The sequence below is a fragment of the Drosophila persimilis genome, unplaced genomic scaffold (genome assembly GCF_003286085.1).
Source record: "Drosophila persimilis strain 14011-0111.01,24,50 unplaced genomic scaffold, DperRS2 tig00000735-arrow-arrow-pilon, whole genome shotgun sequence".
NCBI lineage: Eukaryota > Metazoa > Arthropoda > Insecta > Diptera > Drosophilidae > Drosophila > Drosophila persimilis.
The window spans coordinates 618,667-639,963 of record NW_020825346.1 but is presented as its reverse complement, the minus strand read 5'-3'; the positions used below and the strand labels follow the sequence as shown (position 1 = coordinate 639,963).

Here is a 21,297-nt window from a genome sequence, read left to right as displayed (position 1 = left end):
CACGAGATGATACCTACATACACATATAGAGAATATATAGAGAAACGAAGAGAGAGAGAGAGAGAGAGACAAATGAAAAGCAGGCAAGCTTTTAAGTTTGATTAAGCGCAAAAATAAGTTTAAACAAGTAAAAGCAAACAAAATACATTATAGAAATCTGTATGAACAAAAACCGAAAACCGAAAACAGAAAACAGAAACCAGAAACAATAACAAAACAGCAATAACAGGCATTATATGTATATGTAGCATTATACAGACACATGAGTAATTCCTGATCCCGGTCATTATCGTTATACAAGTCCCCCCGCCACCCCGTCAATATGGCAGCACTGCTAAACGAATAACGGTATCCGTATCCCCCGGTATCCCAGGCTTTAAATTGAAAGTGTTCAGCGCAAATCGCACATCGGTGGCAACGCCGCCACCAGCCCCTGTCGCAGCCAGACCTGCCAGACATCGCCAGTCAGCAATCGGAAAGAACTGTAATCGAAATGAAGAACGAAACGAACGTTTTATGCTCAAGGGCGCAGTCACGTAAATGAGAGAATTAAAAGTAATGTATGCTGTACGAGAGTGACGTGGCGAGAATGAAATTTAAACAATTTATATAAATGTGTAATTCATTATGTAACTGTAACTTAACAAGGATATGATATGATATGATCTATGTATGGGCATTAACGATACACTCACACACACACACAAAACACATACGCATGCATATACAAGAATACGAGTATATATATATTATATATAGAAGCAAAAACGGTTCCAATTTTAATGACAACAAGATCCCCACACACATACACTGATACAAATTCAAACATACTCTTGCTCGTACAACAGTAATTATAACGATTATAATCGCACACATCCCAGGGCGACGACACCGGTGGAAGAGCCGCAGAGATCTCTTGCTCGCACACCCCACATCCTCCACACACCCCCCCACACGCGCTCTCAGCGAATACTAAGAAGGGTTCGTTGGAGGGAGATGGGAGATCCCTGTGGCCCGCCCCCGCAGCACCCAATCCCAATGCGAATATGTAGTAGAAATATAGACAAAAACCAAAACAAAAATCAAGCAGAATAACTGCGACTGCGCTGCGCACTTTGCTACGCTGCTTCTGTGCTGCGCTGCTGCTGTAAAGCGCAAAAGAGAAAACGCAATAGAACAAAGCAATGGAATATAGCGGTAAATTAGCGGTATATTAAATAGTCCACACACAAACACACACACACAATCAGACTCAGTCACTCACTCCCACGCACCCGAATGTCACCCTCTCACTCACTCAATCCCTCACTCACATACGACCCGCCCCCAAAACGGGGAATTTGCAAAGCCAGGCAAATAGTTTAGTTATTAAAATAACACGGAAAACGAGAAGAAACAGAAGCATAAAGAGAACAAAAGAAAAGAAAAGGAAAGCGAAACAGTTAGTGGATAACAGGAGAATATAGGAAGATATAGAAAGAAAACCGAAACCGAAGCAAACGCTTGCTATTATACAATACATGTAAAAGGTAATTACATAGCATATACAATTGATAAATGATATAAACACTAATTTATACCTACAACATATATTTTAAATGCATCAAGAAACCCGTTAGGGCTGATTAACATACAGCTAAACGGTCGAAGGACACGTCAGTCAGGCGAGGAATAGGCCCGGCCAGCAGGCAGGCAGGCAGGCAGATAAGAGAGAAAAGAAGAGTACAGTACATGAAATATTTATACGAAATATATGTAAACCATTTTTACATTCAATTCATTCAAATTAATTTTTAGCAATACTGAAATTTCGATAAAAAAAAAAGAAAGAAAACAAACCTGGGGCCCGCCCCAGATCCCCCTTACCCCCGTGACCTCTCCAACCAATGAACGAGAGGAATCTTTCAATTTCGATTCAAATCTGGGGCCCGCTCCAGATCGATTGCCCTTACCCCTAGCCTCAACCGATGAATGAGGAAAATTTAAAGCAAGTTTGAAATGAAATAAAACTTTAAATAAAATATTTAAAAAACAAAACAAAAAACCTAAAAAAAAACAACGAACAAAATTTGTTGAACATGCTGTTTTAAACCTACTCTGTACTTACCAATATGTTTTCCACATTTTACTTCTTTAGGAAAATTCTCTTCCAAAATATAAAGTAGAGAAAAGGGACAGAGCATGGGGCATGGGCATGGGTCAAGAGGGCAACAGTGCTTCCACATTGAGGTGGAAACATCTGACCATTGGTGGATAATGTTGCATAGTGCATCAAACCCGATGACGAGCATGGATACTCGTGTGAGAGGAGTTCTCGACGGACGGTAAGAATAATGGTTGCACAAGCAAACGCCATATTTTTCGTTAGATGTACAACAGTTCTTGGATCTTTTAATTATAGAAAAGTGCATGAGCGCGAGCTATGAACAATTATCGGTGTATCTACTCGGAGAAGTTTGGTGCTCTGTCTGTTAGGTTGTTCGATCTTCACATAATTCGAGGAGAATGATTCTGGTAGATTCGACTGGTTGCCAGAAGAGTCTATAAATTAAGCTTACGAGAATAAATACAATCTGTGAATAGGTTTTTCTAAATTATTAACCGGTCACACCAGAAGAAGTTGTTGGAACATATCATATATGCTTCTGGCAGTCCGCAAAAGTTAAGGTGTTGTTCTGAAGGGAGAGCAATGAAGAGGTTAAGTCTGTGCATACATGTATTCATCCTCGGTTTCCGTTAGAAAGGAGTGGATGACCTGAATTAGAGCGAGATGACAGATGGAAGAGAACTCCTGGGAGATGGGCAAAGAGAACCACAGGCGCACAGACCCCCATATCAGGAAGCACTTGAATTATTCTTTCACACTGATATTTGTTTGGCAGCCGGCTGCCATCAAGGAACAATTTAGCCTCCTCCTGTCGTGATAGTTCATTACATAAGCTATTTGGTTCAGTGAGTTACATTTTCAACTTATTTATTCCTTCAAGGTCTTGCACTACACATAAAATTACATGGCCTCGATCCTGCGGCGCCCGTTCTGTGGTGTTCGGATCACAGCATTCGGTCCCTGGGTCCGATGGGGCTGCAGAAGCAGTTGGTACGAGAAGAAAAAAGGGCAACGGCAACCCTCTACTTCTTCTTGGGCTTCAGCACCTGGTAGGCAATCACCAGTCCCATCACAGCATATGTAGCCTTGGCGACCTGCAATAACCATAGCGTGTCATAACACTTGGACGGCATTCATCTGCATATTCATGCTATGCGGAAAAGTACTCACATTGGCGCGGCCGCTCATGGTCGAGCCATTAAATATTTTCGACATGCCGGTCAGTTTCTCGCCTTCACCAGCCATTGCTGCAAAACAAGGTAATGGGGTTATCTTTTTATATTTTCCATTGATTGCTATCGTCTACTCACTTTCAGGTTATTTTTCACGATTTCGAGCTGTTGAAAATGGGACAATAAAAAAATGTACGCCGAGTTATGCAATTTTACTTTGATCAAGTTGTTACATGGCAACTACGCGGTATGTACACATTTGCTACATAATGGCAGGAAAAAGATGGTGTGGACAACAGGCCAAACGGCCCAGAAAATGCAACGCATGGTAGGTGATACCCACCCCAATTGCTCAATATACCTTGAAGACAAAAAGCGAGGTGAGGTTCCTGGGAACCTTGCCATTTGGGCTATCTTTTTTTGCCTGTTGACCATACCCTTTCGTATGGCCCACTAAATATTACGACTCATTTTTTCGTTGCAGGAGAGAACAGCAATGTGACCGTTCGACCCGCAAAAATACCTCCGCGGAAACACTTTTTGACATGCCTTTCTTCCGAAATATTTGAAAAAATTGAGATTTTGATGGCAAACGATCAGGAATTCGATGCTGATCACGAATTAGTATTTAATGTGGCCTGAGACAAAAAATTCAACCTGTTTTAGAATTTCATTATTATCTGGTAACTATCTGGTGGTATTGGCAAATATCATCAACATAAATTACGAACCTGCCACATTTTTACACTTTTTTTGTAAGTGGTAACAGCATTAAAAAAGCTGAAAAAAGCCAAACAAAATTATAAAAAAGCCAGAGCTGCGGGAAAAAAGCATAGTCGGCAGCACTGCGACGCACTGGCAGCGAAATACTGTAAATACAGCTGCGCCGCTGTCTCTGCGTTACTTTTTTTTTCTTGCTTTCATCGAATTTTCATATATTTTATACTCCTGATAGTTAATGCTATTTTTTAGTTGTAGTTGAATAGAGGCTCCACGGCACCGTTTTGTGGTGCAGAACAATGACAAAGGACAGTATCTGGCTGGTTCGGTGCTTGTTGCGGTGGTTGCCTCGTAACTGTTTACTTTATCGGGACTTACGATGGCGGCTGTTCGTTTTTGAGGCTGCATTATCGCTTTCTTTGCCTCTTTCTTTCTTGCTTCTTCGCTTCATTAGAACTGCTAGTGGAAGACTCGTCCGACTCTGTGCTAACTTCCGAACTGACATCACCAACGCGATTCTTTACCACTCGCGTCTCTTGACTGCCTTCTTGGTCATCTGCGAATTCTCCCGTTTTCGCAAGTTTCAATCGCCTCCCGCAATCCACAAATTTTGTATCGCAGTTAGACTTAAAAAAAGCCGGATCTGACTGTGATTCTTCTGCTCACGCCGCTTCCGAGTCCGAACGCAGCGACGACGCACTGGCAGCGAAATACTACAAATACAGCTGCGCCGCTGACTCTGCATTCATATTTATACCCGATACTCAAAATGAGTATTGGGGTATATTAGATTTGTGGTAAAAGTGGATGTGTGTAACGTCCAGAAGGAATCATTTCCGACCCCATAAAGTACATATATTCTTGATCAGCATCAATAGCCGAGTCACTGCTACAAAAATATTTCAAAACTTTGCCCCGCCCACTTCCGCCCCCACAAAGGGCGAAAAACTGTAGCATCCACAATTTCGACGATGCGAGAAAACTAAAACCGCAGAATCGTAGAAGATGACTATATCTTCTAGAGTGCAAAATCTGAACCAGATCGTATAATTATTATAGCCAGAATCAAGAAAAAAATTTCACTCTTTCTCGCTCTGTCTCTCTCTAACACACAGGTTTCATGGTCGGTTTTGCCAATTGCAAAATATGAGTTCAAGGATCTCAGAACCTATAAGAGCCAGAGCAAGCAAATTTGGTATCCACACTCCTGTGATATCGGACCTTGACCGTTTCGTGTCCAAATTTCACCACACCCCCTTCCGCCCACGCAAAGGACGAAAATCTGGGGCATCCACAAATCTCAGAGACTATTAAGGCTAGAGTAACCAAATTTGGTATCCGCACTTTTGTTAGATCTCACTATAAAATGTATATCTCAGAATTTCGCCCCACCCCCATCCGCCCCCATAAAGGACGAAAATCTGTTGCATCCACAATATTGCAGATTCGGGCAAGGGTGCTGGGTGCCGTGTTGCGGTGGTTGTCACGCAACTGTTGACTTTAGCGGGATCGACGATGGCGGGTGTTCCTTTTCGGGGCTGCTTTTCTCGCTTCTTCGCGTCATTAGAGCTGCCAGGAGGATTCGGCCGAATCTGTGCTGACTTCCGAACTGCCATCACCACTAAAATTACCCACGCGATTCTTTACTATTCGCGTTTCGCGTTTCTTGACCGCCTTCTCACAACGTTCCCCCTCGTTTAAATATGGGTTCTGTGTCCATGATCGGAAATCATATTCTTCGATTTTGATATTAGGTTATTAAACCAATTTATATTAATTACTAGATAGCAGGACATTCAGCACAGAACACACTAAAATCTTTCCACAAAAGAAAGACAAATAGATTTGTTGGGTAGGGCTCATAATGCACTTGCAATTCAATCAACCAGCAAATTTAAGAGGCATTCAAATCAATAATGTTAAAATTCTCATACCTAAGTACATTATGTCTAGGAATTTGGCTGGTGACATGATTTTTTGTATAAAAAGCAGCCTCCACAAATGGACTATAAAACTGAAATTAAAAAAAAACTAGAAGATGTATTCCTTATGCCACTGACATGGCTGCTTCGAGGGGACCTATCAAATGTCAACGGCAGCTTGGGAAAATCTCATTTAATTACTAGGCTGTCCATTTGGTTCCTTCAACTATATTCGGCTGGGTGCTTGTAATCTAAAATAAAAACTCATTAAAATTAGAATGCACCTGCTGAGAACCGAAAGCTGGCATTACAGATTGTCAAGAAAAAAAGGCAACCAAAGGAGGAGAATGCAAGAAAAGGGTACGAAAAATAAGGGAACGCAAAGCGTCCAGGATCGAATCTGTGCATACCCTTTCAGATGCATTGTTGCTATGCCATCAAAATGTTGGTACGATGACTTGCTTTAAATGTTGGAGTTTGGTTGTATTTTCCGTAGGATATACAAATATGGAATCAGCTGTATGCACTACGATGAAGAATATAAATGCCTTTGGATATGCTTTCTGCGTCCCAAACATCTGATCAGAATCATACTACCCGTTTTCTCAAGAATGAGGCACAAAAATAAAAAAAATATGTGTAATTAGAGCCATGACTGGCATTTGGGCGCTGTGCCTGCACACATATCCTCCCTCCGCCCTACTCTTCAAAGATGCATATTAAATATAAGTTGTTGCACTTCACCCACGCCGCTGCCGCTGCCATCCCAAACAAAAGCAAGAGCAAAAAAACAAAAAACAAAATAAGAAGGGAAGAAGGGAAATTAGAGATTCCGCCCTGACATGTCAGCAGCAACGGGCCAACGGGCACGCCCATCTGCATGGCCTGGGCCTGGGTCAGCGTCTGGCACTGGTATGACTCTGGAATGTGGTATATAAGCCGACTGAATGCCAGGAGTCAGATTATAATCCCCAAGATGGCCAAGACGAACGAGACCAACTCCCTTCGCGTGCAGATACTCGTCTACCGCCTGATGGGCATCGACCTGTGGAGCCCCACGGCGGTCAACGATCGTCACTTGGTCACGTTCGTGACCATGGGCCCACTGTTCGCCTTCATGCTGCCCATGTTCCTGTCCGCCAGGGAGAACATAACCGAGGTGAGCCTGCTCTCTGACACGCTCGGCTCCACATTCGCCAGCATGTTGACCCTGGTCAAGTACCTGCTGTTCGTCTACTACCGCAAGGAGTTCGTGGGCATGATTTACCGCATCAGGAGCATCCTGGAAAAGGGTGAGTCACGTCTGAAGGCCCACAAGCACACAAGCAGGCATTTTCGATCCTGAAAATACCTGTTTCGATCTTCCTCAGAGATCAACGTGTGGCCAGAGGCCAAGGAGATTGTAGACGCGGAGAATCGCAGTGACCAGATGCTGAGCCTGACCTATACGCGCTGCTTCTGCATGGCGGGTGTCTTTGCGGCCATCAAGCCGTTCGTGACCATGTCCCTGGCCCTGCTGCGCGACGGGGGCGACGGCAGCAAGCTGCATCTGGAGCTGCCCCACATGGGGGTCTATCCGTACGACTACCAGGTGATGTGGTTCTTCGTTCCCACCTACCTGTGGAACGTGATGGCCAGCTACAGTGCGGTGACCATGGCTCTGTGCGTCGACACCCTCCTGTTCTTCTTTACGTACAATGTTTGCGCCATCTTTAAGATAGCCAGGCAACGGCTCGTCCATCTGCCGGCTATGGGCGAGGCGGATCCAAGGGGGGAGCTGGAGGCGGTGGTCCAGGTGCTGCTGCTGCACCAAAAGGGTCTGTGGATAGCCGATTTCATTGCCGATCACTACCGGCCTCTGATCTTTCTGCAGTTCTTCTTGTCGGCCCTGCAGATCTGCTTCATCGGCTTCCAGGTGGCCGACCTGTTTCCCAAGCCCCAGAGCCTCTACTTTATCGCCTTCGTGGGCTCCCTGCTCATCGCCCTCTTCATATACTCCCGCTGTGGCGAGAACATCAAGGAGGCCAGCCTGGACTTCGGCGACGGCATCTACGAGAGCAACTGGATGGAATTCGCGCCGTCCACCAAGCGGGTCCTGCTCATCGCGAGCATGCGCGCCCAGCGTCCCTGCCAGATGAAGGGGTACTTCTTTGAGGCCAGCATGGCCACCTTTTCAACGGTGGGTAGAATCCACCCGCGTACTCATCTCCTAATGGGATCATTCTTTCACATAATTTATTCTCTGTAGATTGTCCGCTCGGCCATGTCGTACATCATGATGTTGCGATCCTTTAATGTATAATTTGAAGGAGATCACGAAACCGCTTTAGGTCGAGAAGGAACCGAGAATAACGGAAAGAACACCAAGACATACAACTGAAAAGAGAGGAAACTTTACAAAAACTAAACTTCAAACACTTCAAATGGGAAATCGAAGAAGCGAAATAGAAGCATCCCCCTGCTATGCGCCAGCATTTTTCAACGAAAGCAATTTCGTTTTCGTGGAGGGGGAGGAGGAGGAGGAAGAGGAGAAGAGGGGAAAAACCTGATGCGAACAAATGCAATGAAAAAGGGGGGAAAACTAAGGGTTAATAAATGAAGAAAATTAATTCGCTCTTGAGGGTGGAATAAGGGCAAACAATAAAAAACGAAAACACTATGGAGTAGGAGAAAAAACGATGAGTGGAAGGAGGGACCAAAGACAAGGACTCATGATGTTACGCCTCTTTAATTCTTCAAGTGGCAACTCTTTCACTTTTCTGTTCCCACTTCAGCTAGGTGGAAGTTTGGCGTATTTTCGTTTTAGCTGCAGTCTCAGGTCCCAGACTCTGATTCAGACACGCCATCAGTTTAATTCACTTTCGATTCGGCCAGTCGGAAACCACAGCACACCCAACATCCCCCTCCACAAAAGTCTTGTCCTTTAGTTCCAAGATTCCGGCAGCCTTGGCCCCAAACTTCGCGCCAACTTTCCGCTAACCTGTCCAAGAACTTCCCTCTTTTTCTAATCAAGCCAAAAGCAAAAACCTTCCCCCTTATTCCTCAGCCGTCAATCCACTGGACATGACCTCTCTGTTTTCGAATCTCGCCTGTCGAGTTGCATTTGCTGCATCAATTTATCAGAAAGAGAAGAAAGAGTTTCGCTAGGATCGGACTGCTCAACTGTTTTGTTTGCCATCGATCAGAAGGAGTATCCCCGAGTAAGAGGATGAAAAGGCTGTTCTAGGTGAATGTTAAATATAACAATAAAAGACCAGGATGTGTACCTACCCACACCCGCACCCACACTTACCTTCCTACCAGACTCTTCTCATGGTGGAATTTTGCAATATTTTTGGCTTTTTTGTGCGTTTATTTTGCAAAGGTGCAGGCAGCAAAGGAAAGAATTCCACGGAATATCGCTGAATAGTTTCATACGCCCCTTTTTTGGCCCTGCCAGTGGCAGGTGGTGCTGTTGTGCTGCTGCTGCCCGAATCGAACAGCACCAACAGCAATAACTGCAGAAACAGCAAGGTAATATCTGGTTGGATTCACCATTTTTTTTGTGCCCTTGAAGGCACTCCCGCCTCGGCCATGGCTCCGGTGCACTTTAGACAAAAGCTGACTCTAAACCCGCTTTGTGCTTGAGACTCCATATCCTTATCAAGGATTAAAATGTCCATTAACATGAGTGAATGAGAGGGGACTGCATGCCTGCTCCGACAGTCTCCGATTGGCCATCCAATACATAGCATATCTAACGTAGGGGAATCACAGCAGGAAATAGAGAAAACAATTCCATGCAACAGCTCCTATCCACCCCGTTCGAGCTTTCATTTTTGGTATTTTGGCATCAAGCATTAAAAGTGTCGAAAATATAACTCTGGCAAAGGCTGCACTTGTGCCTACAGCAATCAGATCAGATTGTGACGTAAGCGTATCGTGACGTAATTCTATGATTGGGCATTAAGTGGCGATTCCTACGTGCGTCTCCCTCTGGAACAATGGTTTCCTATCAACGCCATGCAGCTGGCACTGTTTATCTCTCTCATGCTTTCACATCCTCTGGCAGCTCCACAGCAATGAAAGTGTGAGAATACAGTACAAATTACGCCGTGCTCTTGTCCAGCGTTGAGCCACCTTAATGGGGAGTAGAGAATGGAATTAATTCAGTTTGTTGTGTCATAAGCGTCGCCTTTTTCTGATTGGGCGCTCAGTACATAGCAGAAAGCTGTGACTACAATGCCAAACATGCATCTCTCGCTCTCTCCCTGAACCCATACCATATTTCGGCACCTACTGTGCACCCACTGTTTATCTCTTTCCTGCATCCATGCATGGCTCCTGGCAGCTCTATGTCCTTAAAAGGCAATGCTGATTCCATGCCACTGTGGTCCAAGACCCGGCCTAAAGTGGTTCCTTGGCTAAAATGTTTATTATATGTAATCATGATTAACAATAAATGCAGGAAGTCAAATAATTTGTGCATCTTGTTTTTGCTTCAAATTTACCATTCAATTTTCTTAGTTTATGTTTATTCTCATAGTCAATAAAAACACACCCATATTTAAATGAATTTAATTCGGTTATTAAACATGTACAAATATTGTAAGATTAAATATATTTCACTTCGATTGAAACATAAATAGTCTTTTGAATGTGCTCATATTTAATCTACATACATATAAAACACCTAAAAATAAATAAATAAATAAAAATATAAAACAAATAAAATATAAATTATTAAATTTGTAGAAAATCTATTTAATATAAATATGAAATTTGTTTATTCATTCCAATAATAGACAAAATCTTAAGTTTAAATATTAATATTAAATATATAAAAACTATAAACTAAAAATAAATTTATAAATTTATAGATTAAATAAATTAAATATATAATTAAATTATTAAAATTAAATATAATATTAATAGTAAATTACAATTTCACGTGTTTTTTCTTTCATTCCCACTTTTTTTCGGCTCCTGACTCAAAGTCGATTGTTGAGGTTTAGTTTTATGTACAATAGTCGTAAAACATTCGAGAGCTTCTGCATATATGTACATAGGTACATATGCATAAGCTTTTAGGCATTCCAAAAAGGGACTTTGACTTGTGTATTTTATTCCATTCATTTCCTATGTAGATAGATATGTACATCCACACACATGTACTTATGTACATTCAATTCAACAATAAGTATATATAAAGTATTCGATATAATACAAATTATCTTTATCGGATTTTATTCAGGGGATTATCATCAACGGCTCTATGGCCGTGGCAGGACATCTTTCGGCAAAATAAGTCGACATTCCACTGGAAGGACACTAGTAATGATGGAGAGGGTGATGGATGTACACTCATCATTTAAACAAAATGCAATCACAAAGTATTCGATATTATACAAATTATCTTTATCGGATTTTATTCAGGGGATTATCATCAACGGCTCTATGGCCGTGGCAGGACATCTTTCGGCAAAAGAAGTCGACATTCCACTGGAAGGACACTAGTAATGATGGAGAGAGTGATGGATGTACACCCATAGAGGAGTTGCAATGGGGAAAAGCTGTTCAAGAGCTGTTTGCGGTACACATTCGAGGATACAAATCCCAAATCACAATCAGATCTTCACCACCTTCTTCTTTTTCGGCAGCAGCGGAAAAGAAGTCTGGGAAGTCTGGCCTGAGGTCCCGCCGACCCTGGAGCAGGGCTCAAGTCCGACACCTCTGACAATCCCGTTGTGGCTCTGGTTGTGGGCTTCTGGCTCAGACAACGACATGTCCATGTCACTCGTACTGCTCGTCGTCTGGGTGGTCTGACTACTCTGGGAAGAGATCTGCTGCGAGCTCCCAAAGCTAAGCATCGATGACTTGAGGGAGAAATGTTCCTCCAGCCAGCAGCGATGCAGTCCCATCTTCATGTAGTGCTTGGCCCTCGAGAAGTGTCCGTTCAGGCGGCGGAACAGGGTGCGGGGCGAATCGAACTCGTTGGGCACAATGCCCTCTGCGGCGCTCTCGAAGTAGCTGAGCAGGGGGAACCAGATGCGCGTCCGGCCGGCGTCGCTCTGCATGAGGGATCTGTTGTTCGCCAGCGTGTGGTAGTAGAGGAACAGGCGCGACGTGATGTAGAAGCCCACGAAGACATCGATGGAGTAGTGCTCGTGGGCGGCCAGTATGAAGAAGACCCCGAACATGTTCAGCAGCCAGGTGAACGTGTGCAGGTGGTACAGCGTGCGTGGCGTGTACTCCGTGATGAAAAAGTTGAGCATGGTCAGGGCAACGGTGTGGCCACTGAACATATAGTCGCCGCACGTCCGCACGCCCTGTATTGACATGCCCAGTCCGCTCCAGATGCGGTAGGCCCGGCCCATGCGCAGGACCATGGCGTTCGTCGCGTCCACGCTGTCCTTGTCGATGGCGTAGTCCTTTTGGCTGCACTTCAGATGGGTCCCCGGCACACTCAGCGACGTGAGCAGCATGGTCACGCAGCGCAGCAGGAAGACGGTGCCGGCCAGCGCGCAGAAGCGCCGCAGCATCACCATTCGGTGCTTGTGGAAGATCAGGACCAGCACCCACAAGGTGAACAGCACCGAGCCGGTGATCTCGCACATGTCGAAGGCCCAGGGAATGTGCGGAAGATTGTCGAGAAAGATGTCCGGCAGCGGCGGGTAGCGCTCCATATCCGGCACGTGCTCGTGCACAATCACCATCACGAACGAGGCTATCCAGGTCACCACAAACGAGTAGCCCAGGCTCAAGGCCGTCTTCGAGTACTCCGGCGGTATGTGGGTCCTGGCCATGCGCCCATGCCTCTCGCAGCGGGACCCATCGCTGGGGCAGTGCACCTCCTGCTGCCCCCCGACCTGCGCCAGCGATTTGGACCTGCCGCTGACCTTCACCAGCTGCTGGAGCTTGCAGACCGCCAGCCAGAACTTTTTGAGCTCGCCAAAGGCGAGCTTGTAGTCGAGCCCGTAGCGCAGCTCTCTGATGTCCGATTCGGTCAGGGACAGCAGGACCGGTCCGTCAATGGACTCCGCGCGCAAGCAGTCGCTTAGAACCCTGGAGAAGTGCTCGCCATTGGCCCAGCTCACCACATCGTCCAGTCCCCATTGAGTCGCCTTACAAGGATCCACATCCACGACGACGCTGTCTTCCTTCGTCTTGATCACGGTGGGGGTGTCGCCCTGATCCTGCGGTGTTTCCCCTGCTGCCCCGGCTCTGCCGTCAATACGTTTCGACGAGTCCTGATCGTGGGCCGAGACCTGCCCGCCTAGCACCTCTGCTACTGACTTACAAATCTCACCGTCGCCCATTGCTGAACCTTTCCCTTTTCGTTCCTTGAGGGTTTCCATGGGCTTATTACACGTCCTGCAATTGTTGCTCTGCTGTCAATCTGTAAGTCTCTGTCAGTGTGACAAAAATTGACTTATGACTTTTTTGTGTACGTGGATGAAAAGCAAGTGAAATGGGCCTACTGCTTTGATTTGAGGTTTCATTCAAGGAGGAGGAGTTTCTGGTACTACCTATAGATTTAAATATTTACATTTTTCTGGGGATCAGCGAATGCAGTTTTCCAGCAAAATGTTGATGGTATTTTTGGGTTTGATTTTCGACTCTTGCCTGCCCCCGTTTCTGTTCTGTATTGCCAAATTGAATTTATTTATACGCATCTCACTCCATCTCCCAGTTCCTCTGGTCTACTCCCCCCCCCATCTCTCCATGCACACACACACACACAATACATATGTACGCTCGAATTCTGTGAGTCGGAGAAAAGGGGATGTAAGCGGGATTGAGATGTCCTTGCTGCTGGTCCTGGTCATGATTTATTGCATCGTAACGCGAACAAGGAAAGCAGCACAGCAGCAAAGCGGCAAAGCGAGTAACTGTTAACTTAACTCTTGCCCCAGCAAAAAAATAAAATATTAGTTGACAGATGTACATCCGTATCTCGCACGGTACGGTAGCACCCCCCCCTCCGGGCTGCTGCATGCCCCTCTGTTCCGGTGCTTTGTGCCACACTCTCGCCCTGGGATTTGGGGAATTCGGAATAAATAAAGTGCTGGAGTAGCGCAAACAAGAGCAACAGATGGAAAAACAAAACAACAACAATAAAATAGAGCGTTATACGAGTACCGACTCTGGGAAAGCCCTTACAGACATACGCGTACTTACAATTATGACTTACATCCTGCAATATCTCGAATAAAAGAATAAAAGAATAAAAGGAGATGGGACATTCTTGCTGTCTTTGGCCAATTCGAAATGAAATATTTAATTATTGAATTGGAATTGTATGCAAAATACCATCAAAATGGGGGTTTGGGGGTCTCTCTTAAATGCTTAAATCTCTGCTGTCTTCAAGTGCAACATTCCCTTTTCCCCTGCTGGGAAAGTTTTGGACAGTTTTGGCAACAGTTCAGGGACACTTTGGAGCTGTGTATCGGAAGGCATAGCGTAGGGCATGGTGTCAACACTTTTCAACTGTCTTTCACTCAATTAGAGAGCTATAAATAACCATCTCGACGGATAACCCTTCGCAGCGCAGCCTCCCCCACATTGCACACGATGGATTGACGCACCACCGTCCCACACGCTGGCCGGTCTCCATCCTTTTTTACTTTATTTGCCGCTGCTATGACCAATTAATGCATGCGACAACAAGTGTAAATAGGTTTCTGTTGCTGAGAGAGAGAGAGAGAGAGACAAAGGGTAAAACAACAGCAGCGACAAATTGAAAGGGCATCACGTATACGTACGAGTGCAGGCACAAGGCAGGGACAGATACAGATGCAGATAATGGAACTTGACATGCGATTGCATCAGGCCTTGTTGAATCTGGCGTTCGCTCTCCCACGCTCGCCTCCCCCACGCTCATGCGTTTTGTATCTACGCTTCGACAGAAAATATTGACGACAGTACACCTCAACGGAGCGACGCAAATCCACTTGTGTATATCAACCACATCCTATTCCATTAGATTCCAGATGTACTGCTTCTGTGACATCTGAAGCTGTGATTTTTCACAGACCTATGGAAAATTTGCTATACTCAACAGAAATGTCATTTAGTTTTCAGAAGCGCCTTAAGGCCTCCTAGCCATTGACTAGAATTAATTCCAAGATAAGCCTGAATGGAAGTAGGGATTTTTTTCGGTTTGTCCGATACCAGACTAGTATTATCTTTGAACTTTAAGTAAAAGATCTGCGGGGGAAAACGAAAGCATCGTTCATCAGCAGGCCTAATTATGTCCACGAGTCCCTGGGCTGCTGGAAAACAACTTGAAAAACATAGCTGGAAAAACAGGCAAGGGGGTGGTGCAAATAGCAACCTGGGCTGGGAGGGTCCGTAGTTATGCAGACGATGGCAAAAGCATCGCAAAGAGATCCGATCTACTGCTGGTCTCAAAGATGAGCCAAAGCAATTCCCTTGACAGCATTCGGTAATAGAGAGAGCTGCCCCATTAGAAATGATGTAGAAGCAAAAAAATACTCAATTTATGCATTGGCTATTGCCCAACCGAATGCTGGGTCAGCGAGTAGCTTTGCATTGGTGCCTGGCCTTACCTGGACGTATCCTCGCAGGACTATATGGTAGGTACCAGTGTTGCCGTTTTAATGATTACAGCGTATGGTAAATTATTTGTTGTTATTGGAAAGAAATCTCTTTACCAGCTGAGAGAAGTGCTGCTTTCAACTTTGTTGCGATGTGTTGTCATGAGGGTCCTAATGCCAGCCAGTGCCATCCCCAATCCGTTCAGCATTTAGAGGCGAATGCGGGGACACTCTCATGAATAGGTACGAGACTGAGATGAGTTCAAATGAGTGTGAAGCAGTGTGGAGAAGTGGAAGGGGTAGGAACTACATAAACTCGTGACAAAGAAGGGAAACAAAGTAACGTAAGAGCTTAACGACCACGACCATAACGCAGCAGCAGCTGGAGTGGAGATGTTCCAGTGCCGGACACAGACACGGACACGAATACGGACATGCTAGGTGGTTCCGCCAGCACCAGCGCCTTGTAAAGCCAGAAAAAGAAGATTGGCTTACGGGTCCGGGGCTTTTCGTACCCATGCAGATCCATTGTTTCCGGTTTTACAAAACGAAACAGAAGAGGGACTGCAAGTGTCTGGTCAAACTGGAAGTACCTTCTGTGAGGGTATAAATCGAGTAAGTACAATGGAAGGCATCAACGTTTATGTGTTTTCACTTTTAACGCCGTTCGGCCGGAGTTCTAAGAGGTGGACGAGGTCGAGTAGCCGTATCCGCAGCCGGTGACGTTGAGGGACGGAGACGGAGACTGAGGCGTAGCAGCGGCCGTTGTCAATGATGATGATTTATTGCCAGCCAAAATATTTATGGCACTAGACCTCACAACACTGCAAGCGGAATTATCAAGCATACGCAGCCACCATGGCAGCCAGATCCCGGACAAAGGAGCGCCACAGAGCCATGGAGCCATGCAGCCATGGAGCCAGAGAGCCAGACCCAAAGACCTATCTCCAGCTGCACCCAAATGCTGGCACCCCTCGGCGACCGCTGCTCCTTTTGTGCTTCTTTTGTATTGCACTTGGTTAGAAATGGCAGTCTCAAGGCAGATCCGATTGAAATGGCTTCCTTGGCAACGCCAAAGGGGCCGTGGCATACAAAATCTCGTTTGTTTAGCAGAACCTCTACCCCCCCCCCCAAGGCTGCACCTCATTCTGGTATGAATTTCAGGTGATTCCAAAGAGCGTCCTCGGGCGCCACTTTAAAGCCTTCGCTTTGACAGATTCTCCAAGGTTTTCCAGTTAAAGCCGTGGCTTGTGCACAGGTAACTGACGCCAGGGGGGACTGGAGTGGAAAGGAGAGGAGAGGAGAGGACTGGGCTGGCCCGTGGGCTGTGTAATTACTTTCCCCGTCTCGCATGCAACTGTCTGCCCTTCAGTGTCCTTTTTTGGGTCGGCTGCTGCCTTTTTTCCTTGCCACTCCACTTGTTGGTCATGTGACGCTTCAGAGGAGGCCGACTGCCTGCCAGCAGGAAGTTCTTTAACAAGGGCCAAAGAACCAAGGAAACAAGTGTGCCGCCCAGTGTGTCAAGTTCAAGGTTGGATTCAGTGCGATTGGCTTCATTACCCCTTTTGTAACTGGAAAATCCCTGCAAAAGCAGTGCTTCTCAGATGGAAAAGTGGATTGGAAAGAACGCAAATTGGATTAATGTTCCAATCCAATCCACCATCTTCAATGTCCATTGAACAGAGACTCTGCAACTGAGTAAAAAGACACACATTTTCGTAGAACATAAATTTATTGAATTGCAATGCCGTTTTCCTGGGAAAACGTCATAGAATATGCATCGGGGAAACATCATTTGTACTGGACTCTCCTTGAGAGCTCTGCCCTCCTAGAATTATTCGAGGAATAACATTTGAAATAAAATATGTGCGTAATTCAAGAAAATACTTGTAATTATTCTTGGGTGAAAATGCATAGCACAACATATGCCGGATTGCAGGATAGTGTATCTTAAATGTTATAATTTCAGTTATTTAAAATATCAAACGATTACGATTGTAGCACACAAAAGGCATGTTGTGAGACTTGGGGATTAGATGCAAAGGCACATCAGCATTGGGGAGGATGAGGGTGTTGAGGATGTTGAGGATGTTGAGGGGTTGATTCCGTGAGACGCTAGGGGTCCGTCAGAGCCCCTAACAGAGCCCTAACAGTGCGCTAACAGCGTGCTGTAGATGCCCTTGGCAGAGCTTTCTCCGAAAAGCTTTCGGAGCGACGACGGCGGTGCGCCAACAGTTCGGAGAGGCGACTCGATTCAACAGCTGGCAGCGACGCGGGGAAGCAACAGTCGGTACGTCGGTACAGCACACAGAGCCGTGGTCGATTTAAAATAACGCGTCCTCCAGCCCAGAGACTTCAGTTCCTGTTCAGCACTTGTCGGTTACGTTTGCCGTAAACCGAACAGCACCCAGCGAGGCAACAATATCATCAGCAACCAACAAGCATTCGCCAGCAACCACCGGAGTTCCACGTTCAGATTCAGAGTCCCAGTGAGGCAGCCGCCAAAAGCCAACGCCAACGCCAACGACAACGACAACGACAACGACAACGTCATTGAAAAGAAACCCGTCTGTATCGATATCGGACCGAGTCCAACAGCGGAGAAATCGCGACGAACGAAGATCGCAGATCGAAGAATATTGACAAGTGCCCAAACAAATCCACCGACTAAGAGGTTTGGAATCATGTTCTGTACACTGTAACTTTTTTTGGCATATTTTTTTTATTGTTTGAAAGTGCGTGCGTGCTGAGAAAACTTTATGGTTTTTGACTGAAACAAAGAACAAAAAAAAAAAAGAACGAACAACAACAAAAAAAAACAATGAAACTTTAAGAATGTGGAAATCGAGCAGGGGCTCAGGCCAGAGGCCAGAGGTCAGGTATCTCTTCGAGGCCTTGGGGCTCCGCCAGTCCAGTCCAGTCCAGTCCGTTCCGTTCCGTTCCGTCCCCTGCTTTATACATATCTATTATAAAGCCATCTCTTTTTTGTGCTTTCGAAGCGATTGCCGCTTATGCTGACCTAGGCAAAAAATTTCATTCCATTTGGGTTCGGGTTTGGCTTCGCTTTTCTTGGTTTTCCTTGTTCTCTCACTTCTTTTTTCTGGTTTTCCCGTTCTTTTCGGGTTAATTTTCGTTGCCTTTTCATATTTGATGAGCATGTGTGGGGTGTGGGGGGGTGTAGGGGTGTAGGGGTGTTGGACAGGGTAATGGGGGGGGGGGTGCCGTGGTTGTAGCGACAATGTTTTGCTACTATTTCCCCGGTGTAAGAAAGGACCTGCTGCTGCTGTTTTCCTGCTTCCTTTCCGCCATGGCACCTTTTTCGGCACCACAGGCAGATGGAAGGAGGCTGGACTCCGTTCATCCTTTATTTATTATGGGGCAAACAGTCGCAGACCAGCCATCCCGCGCAGACCTTTGTTATGCATGGCCCGTGTGAATCATTCATATGCAAATGCTGTGAAAATTTTCATTTATATTTTCAACCCCCAGCCCCATGCTACTTCCATATATCTCTGTCAGTGTCTGTGGTCAGGGGGCTTTGAGGTGGCAGCCAGCCAGCCATGTGCAGATCCACATTGCGTCCATCAAGTGTTGCCTATTTATCGGCTGGCTGGCTGGCTGGCTGGCTGGCGGGCGGGCATTGTTTGGCCAATTACGGCCAAAAGTAGTTCATTAGCGACCATGACTAACTGCTTCCACACTCTAATCTAATCGCTGCCACTTTCAGCCATCAGCCATCGGACATCAGCCTGTTAGCCCGCTAACAGACAGGAACATAAATGAGTTGCGATTCTTGGTCCGTCGGTCTGGCCATTAAAATTGTATTATTTTTTAATTACTTGCATTTCGTCGAGGTGACACATGGACGGTGGCGGTGGTGGCGCTAATCTCCTGCAATTGATCAATTGTCGGCCCTGCTCTGTTCTGTTCTGTTCTGTGCTGATTTAATCCCCGCCTGTCCGCCCTCGTCAGCAGCTTAGCACTTGGCCATGGATGGGCCAAAGGGCCAAATATTTGGGGATGGCTGAGCCTTTTAACAGCCCTATCTGTACATTAATTGCAGCTGATAAGCATCTGATTCAGTTAGTGCGAGTGCAATTTTTTATAATGCATTTCATTGGCAAGGCACTCGGCTGACAAATCCTATAACTGCATATCTTTTCATATGTAAATAAAAAACCGTTTCAGCTTAATTTCATTTAATGGAAAACTGAGTTGCATACGAATTGTAAGGGCAATGAGAGCCGACTCTTATGCCGATTTGGGCCTGATTCCATTAGCCATCAGTAACTCTATTGCCGGTATCCCTGGGGGCACCGTTCTGATTTCACACCCAATTAGAGAGTGATTCCAACACCCCAGTGACCCGACCCAGACCCAGGGAGACACGCAGAACAAAAGAAGGTCGAGTCGAAAGTTCCTCTACCACACACTCCCACATTATTCTGCCTTGAAAAGTTATCAAAGTTTCCTACCTCCCATCTCCCACCTGCGATGGTCTCCCAAATATTGCGGCTAATTTAGCGCAAAAGCAATAAAAGGAGGCAAAGGCCCAAACTCAAACGGGGGAGCAGGAGAGCAGGGGAGCAGGGGAGCAGGGGCACTAAGTACTAAGCCGCTTTCCACCAGCCACACGGCAATTAATTTACATTACATTTTCCCTGTTTTTTTCTTTTCGTTTTCGCTTGCTTCTGTCTCGGTTTCTGTTTTTAAGCTTTTCTGCTTTTCTGTTTGGGGCCTGTCTTTGGTGGGAGCCTCGGCACAAAGGGAGGCTGGAGGCTGTATGCATGTTAAAAAACAATTACAGCACTTTGGGAATTGTTCGACTGTTCTCATCTCATGCCATCTCTTCTGTCATGTGTCGTGCTATGTCCTATGTCCTGGCCAGGCAGGAAACTCACTCGCCCGCAAAGCGAACTGCCAAGGAACTCGAACTCTCAGACAAGAAGAAGCCACCTATTGGGGTTGAGTAGAAGGATGTCGGACAAGTATCAGGACAAGAAGATCGAAACTTCTGTGGCCGTGACCCTCAACGAGGATGCCCAGGTGGCCAGCTGCAGCTTCAGAGCCGGCGACGGGGCCGCTGGTGACGCCGGAGACGCCGGAGACGCCGGAGACGCCGGAGCCGCTGGAACAGATGCAGGAGCCGAGGACGCTGCAGGTGCCGACGGAGGAGCTGCAGGCGGCGACAATGGAGCCGCAGGTGCCGACGGAGGAACCGCAGGAGCCCACGGAGGAGCCGCAGATGCCGACGGAGGAGCCACGGCAACCGAGGTAGGAGTGGCTGTTGCAGCTCCGTCCTTGGTGGTGGTACACCGGGATCCGGAGCAAGGTGGGGATGTGGATCGCGACAGGGAATCATCGCACGGCGACAGGTGAGTCAGTCGACCCATGTGGGTATCAACATCCCTATAGCCTCCATCCCGCCAAGTTTCACCGTGTCCTGTGTGTCCCCTATGCCCCCTTTGTCCCGTATGCACCGTATGTCCCTGTCAATATCCATTAGCTAATTGGGCATGCGATGTCAAAGAACAAGAAGAGTCAAGAGTCAAGAGTCGAGAGAGCCTCTGCCGAAGGTGGGCCAAGATGGCAGCGAACCAGCCATCGGGCAAACGGGCCCAGCCTAGTCTGACCCGACCTGGTTAGGCCCAAAATTAAATCAGCCTAATTACCATAGCATGCGTATGTGTACCTTTAAGTGTTTGGAGCATAACCCATCCATCCATCCATCCATCCATCCATCCAACCATCAGTTCCCGTTCCCCCGAGCCACCAAGCATGCATGCAGCCAGGCAAGATTGCCTCCTTGGGCTCCCGGTGTAACTCGCCTTGAAGAC

General features: G+C 46.3%; 4 protein-coding genes across 5 annotated transcripts; 2 read left to right on the top strand and 2 right to left on the bottom strand.

The window, feature by feature from the left end:
• Positions 1-2,948: 2,948 nt before the first annotated feature.
• LOC6599216 (up-regulated during skeletal muscle growth protein 5) lies at positions 2,949-3,485 on the bottom strand. Of its 2 annotated transcripts, XM_026992467.1 has the most exons (3): positions 3,418-3,485; positions 3,278-3,354; positions 3,130-3,201 (listed from the first exon to the last, which is right to left on the bottom strand). In XM_026992467.1, exons 2-3 carry the CDS (start codon positions 3,350-3,352, stop codon positions 3,130-3,132), a joined length of 147 nt encoding a protein of 48 aa, XP_026848268.1. In that variant the 5' UTR covers positions 3,353-3,354; positions 3,418-3,485. The 2 variants fall into 2 exon arrangements, with proteins under 2 accessions (XP_002024306.1, XP_026848268.1); XM_002024270.2 differs by lacking the exon at positions 3,418-3,485 and having other exon boundaries at positions 2,949-3,201; positions 3,278-3,352.
• A 3,412-nt stretch (positions 3,486-6,897) lies between these two features.
• Positions 6,898-8,512, top strand: LOC6599215 (odorant receptor 9a). The gene is made up of 3 exons (XM_002024269.2): positions 6,898-7,213; positions 7,292-8,100; positions 8,170-8,512. Exons 1-3 carry the CDS (start codon positions 6,898-6,900, stop codon positions 8,221-8,223), a joined length of 1,179 nt encoding a protein of 392 aa, XP_002024305.1. The 3' UTR covers positions 8,224-8,512.
• A 2,906-nt stretch (positions 8,513-11,418) lies between these two features.
• LOC6599247 (sphingomyelin synthase-related 1) lies at positions 11,419-13,253 on the bottom strand. Its single transcript, XM_002024268.2, has one exon. The coding sequence runs from the start codon at positions 13,217-13,219 to the stop codon at positions 11,528-11,530; it is 1,692 nt and encodes a 563-aa protein (XP_002024304.1). The 5' UTR covers positions 13,220-13,253; the 3' UTR covers positions 11,419-11,527.
• A 4,584-nt stretch (positions 13,254-17,837) lies between these two features.
• On the top strand, positions 17,838-20,839 carry LOC6599246 (paraneoplastic antigen Ma6E). Its single transcript, XM_026992514.1, has 2 exons — positions 17,838-18,134; positions 20,353-20,839. Exon 2 carries the CDS (start codon positions 20,438-20,440, stop codon positions 20,837-20,839), a length of 402 nt encoding a protein of 133 aa, XP_026848315.1. The 5' UTR covers positions 17,838-18,134; positions 20,353-20,437.
• The last annotated feature ends 458 nt before the right edge of the window (positions 20,840-21,297 follow it).

Excerpts from the sequence above, each read along its gene's own strand:
- LOC6599246 (XM_026992514.1), top strand. The coding sequence starts at position 20,438 with ATGTCGGACAAGTATCAGGACAAGAAGATCGAAACTTCTGTGGCCGTG.
- LOC6599215 (XM_002024269.2), top strand. The coding sequence starts at position 6,898 with ATGGCCAAGACGAACGAGACCAACTCCCTTCGCGTGCAGATACTCGTC. Across the intron at positions 7,214-7,291 it reads CAGGAGCATCCTGGAAAAGG|AGATCAACGTGTGGCCAGAG; the intron begins GTGAGTCACGTC and ends GATCTTCCTCAG. Across the intron at positions 8,101-8,169 it reads GCATGGCCACCTTTTCAACG|ATTGTCCGCTCGGCCATGTC; the intron begins GTGGGTAGAATC and ends TATTCTCTGTAG.
- LOC6599216 (XM_026992467.1), bottom strand. The coding sequence starts at position 3,352 with ATGGCTGGTGAAGGCGAGAAACTGACCGGCATGTCGAAAATATTTAAT. Across the intron at positions 3,202-3,277 it reads CCATGAGCGGCCGCGCCAAT|GTCGCCAAGGCTACATATGC; the intron begins GTGAGTACTTTT and ends TGGTTATTGCAG.
- LOC6599247 (XM_002024268.2), bottom strand. The coding sequence starts at position 13,219 with ATGGGCGACGGTGAGATTTGTAAGTCAGTAGCAGAGGTGCTAGGCGGG.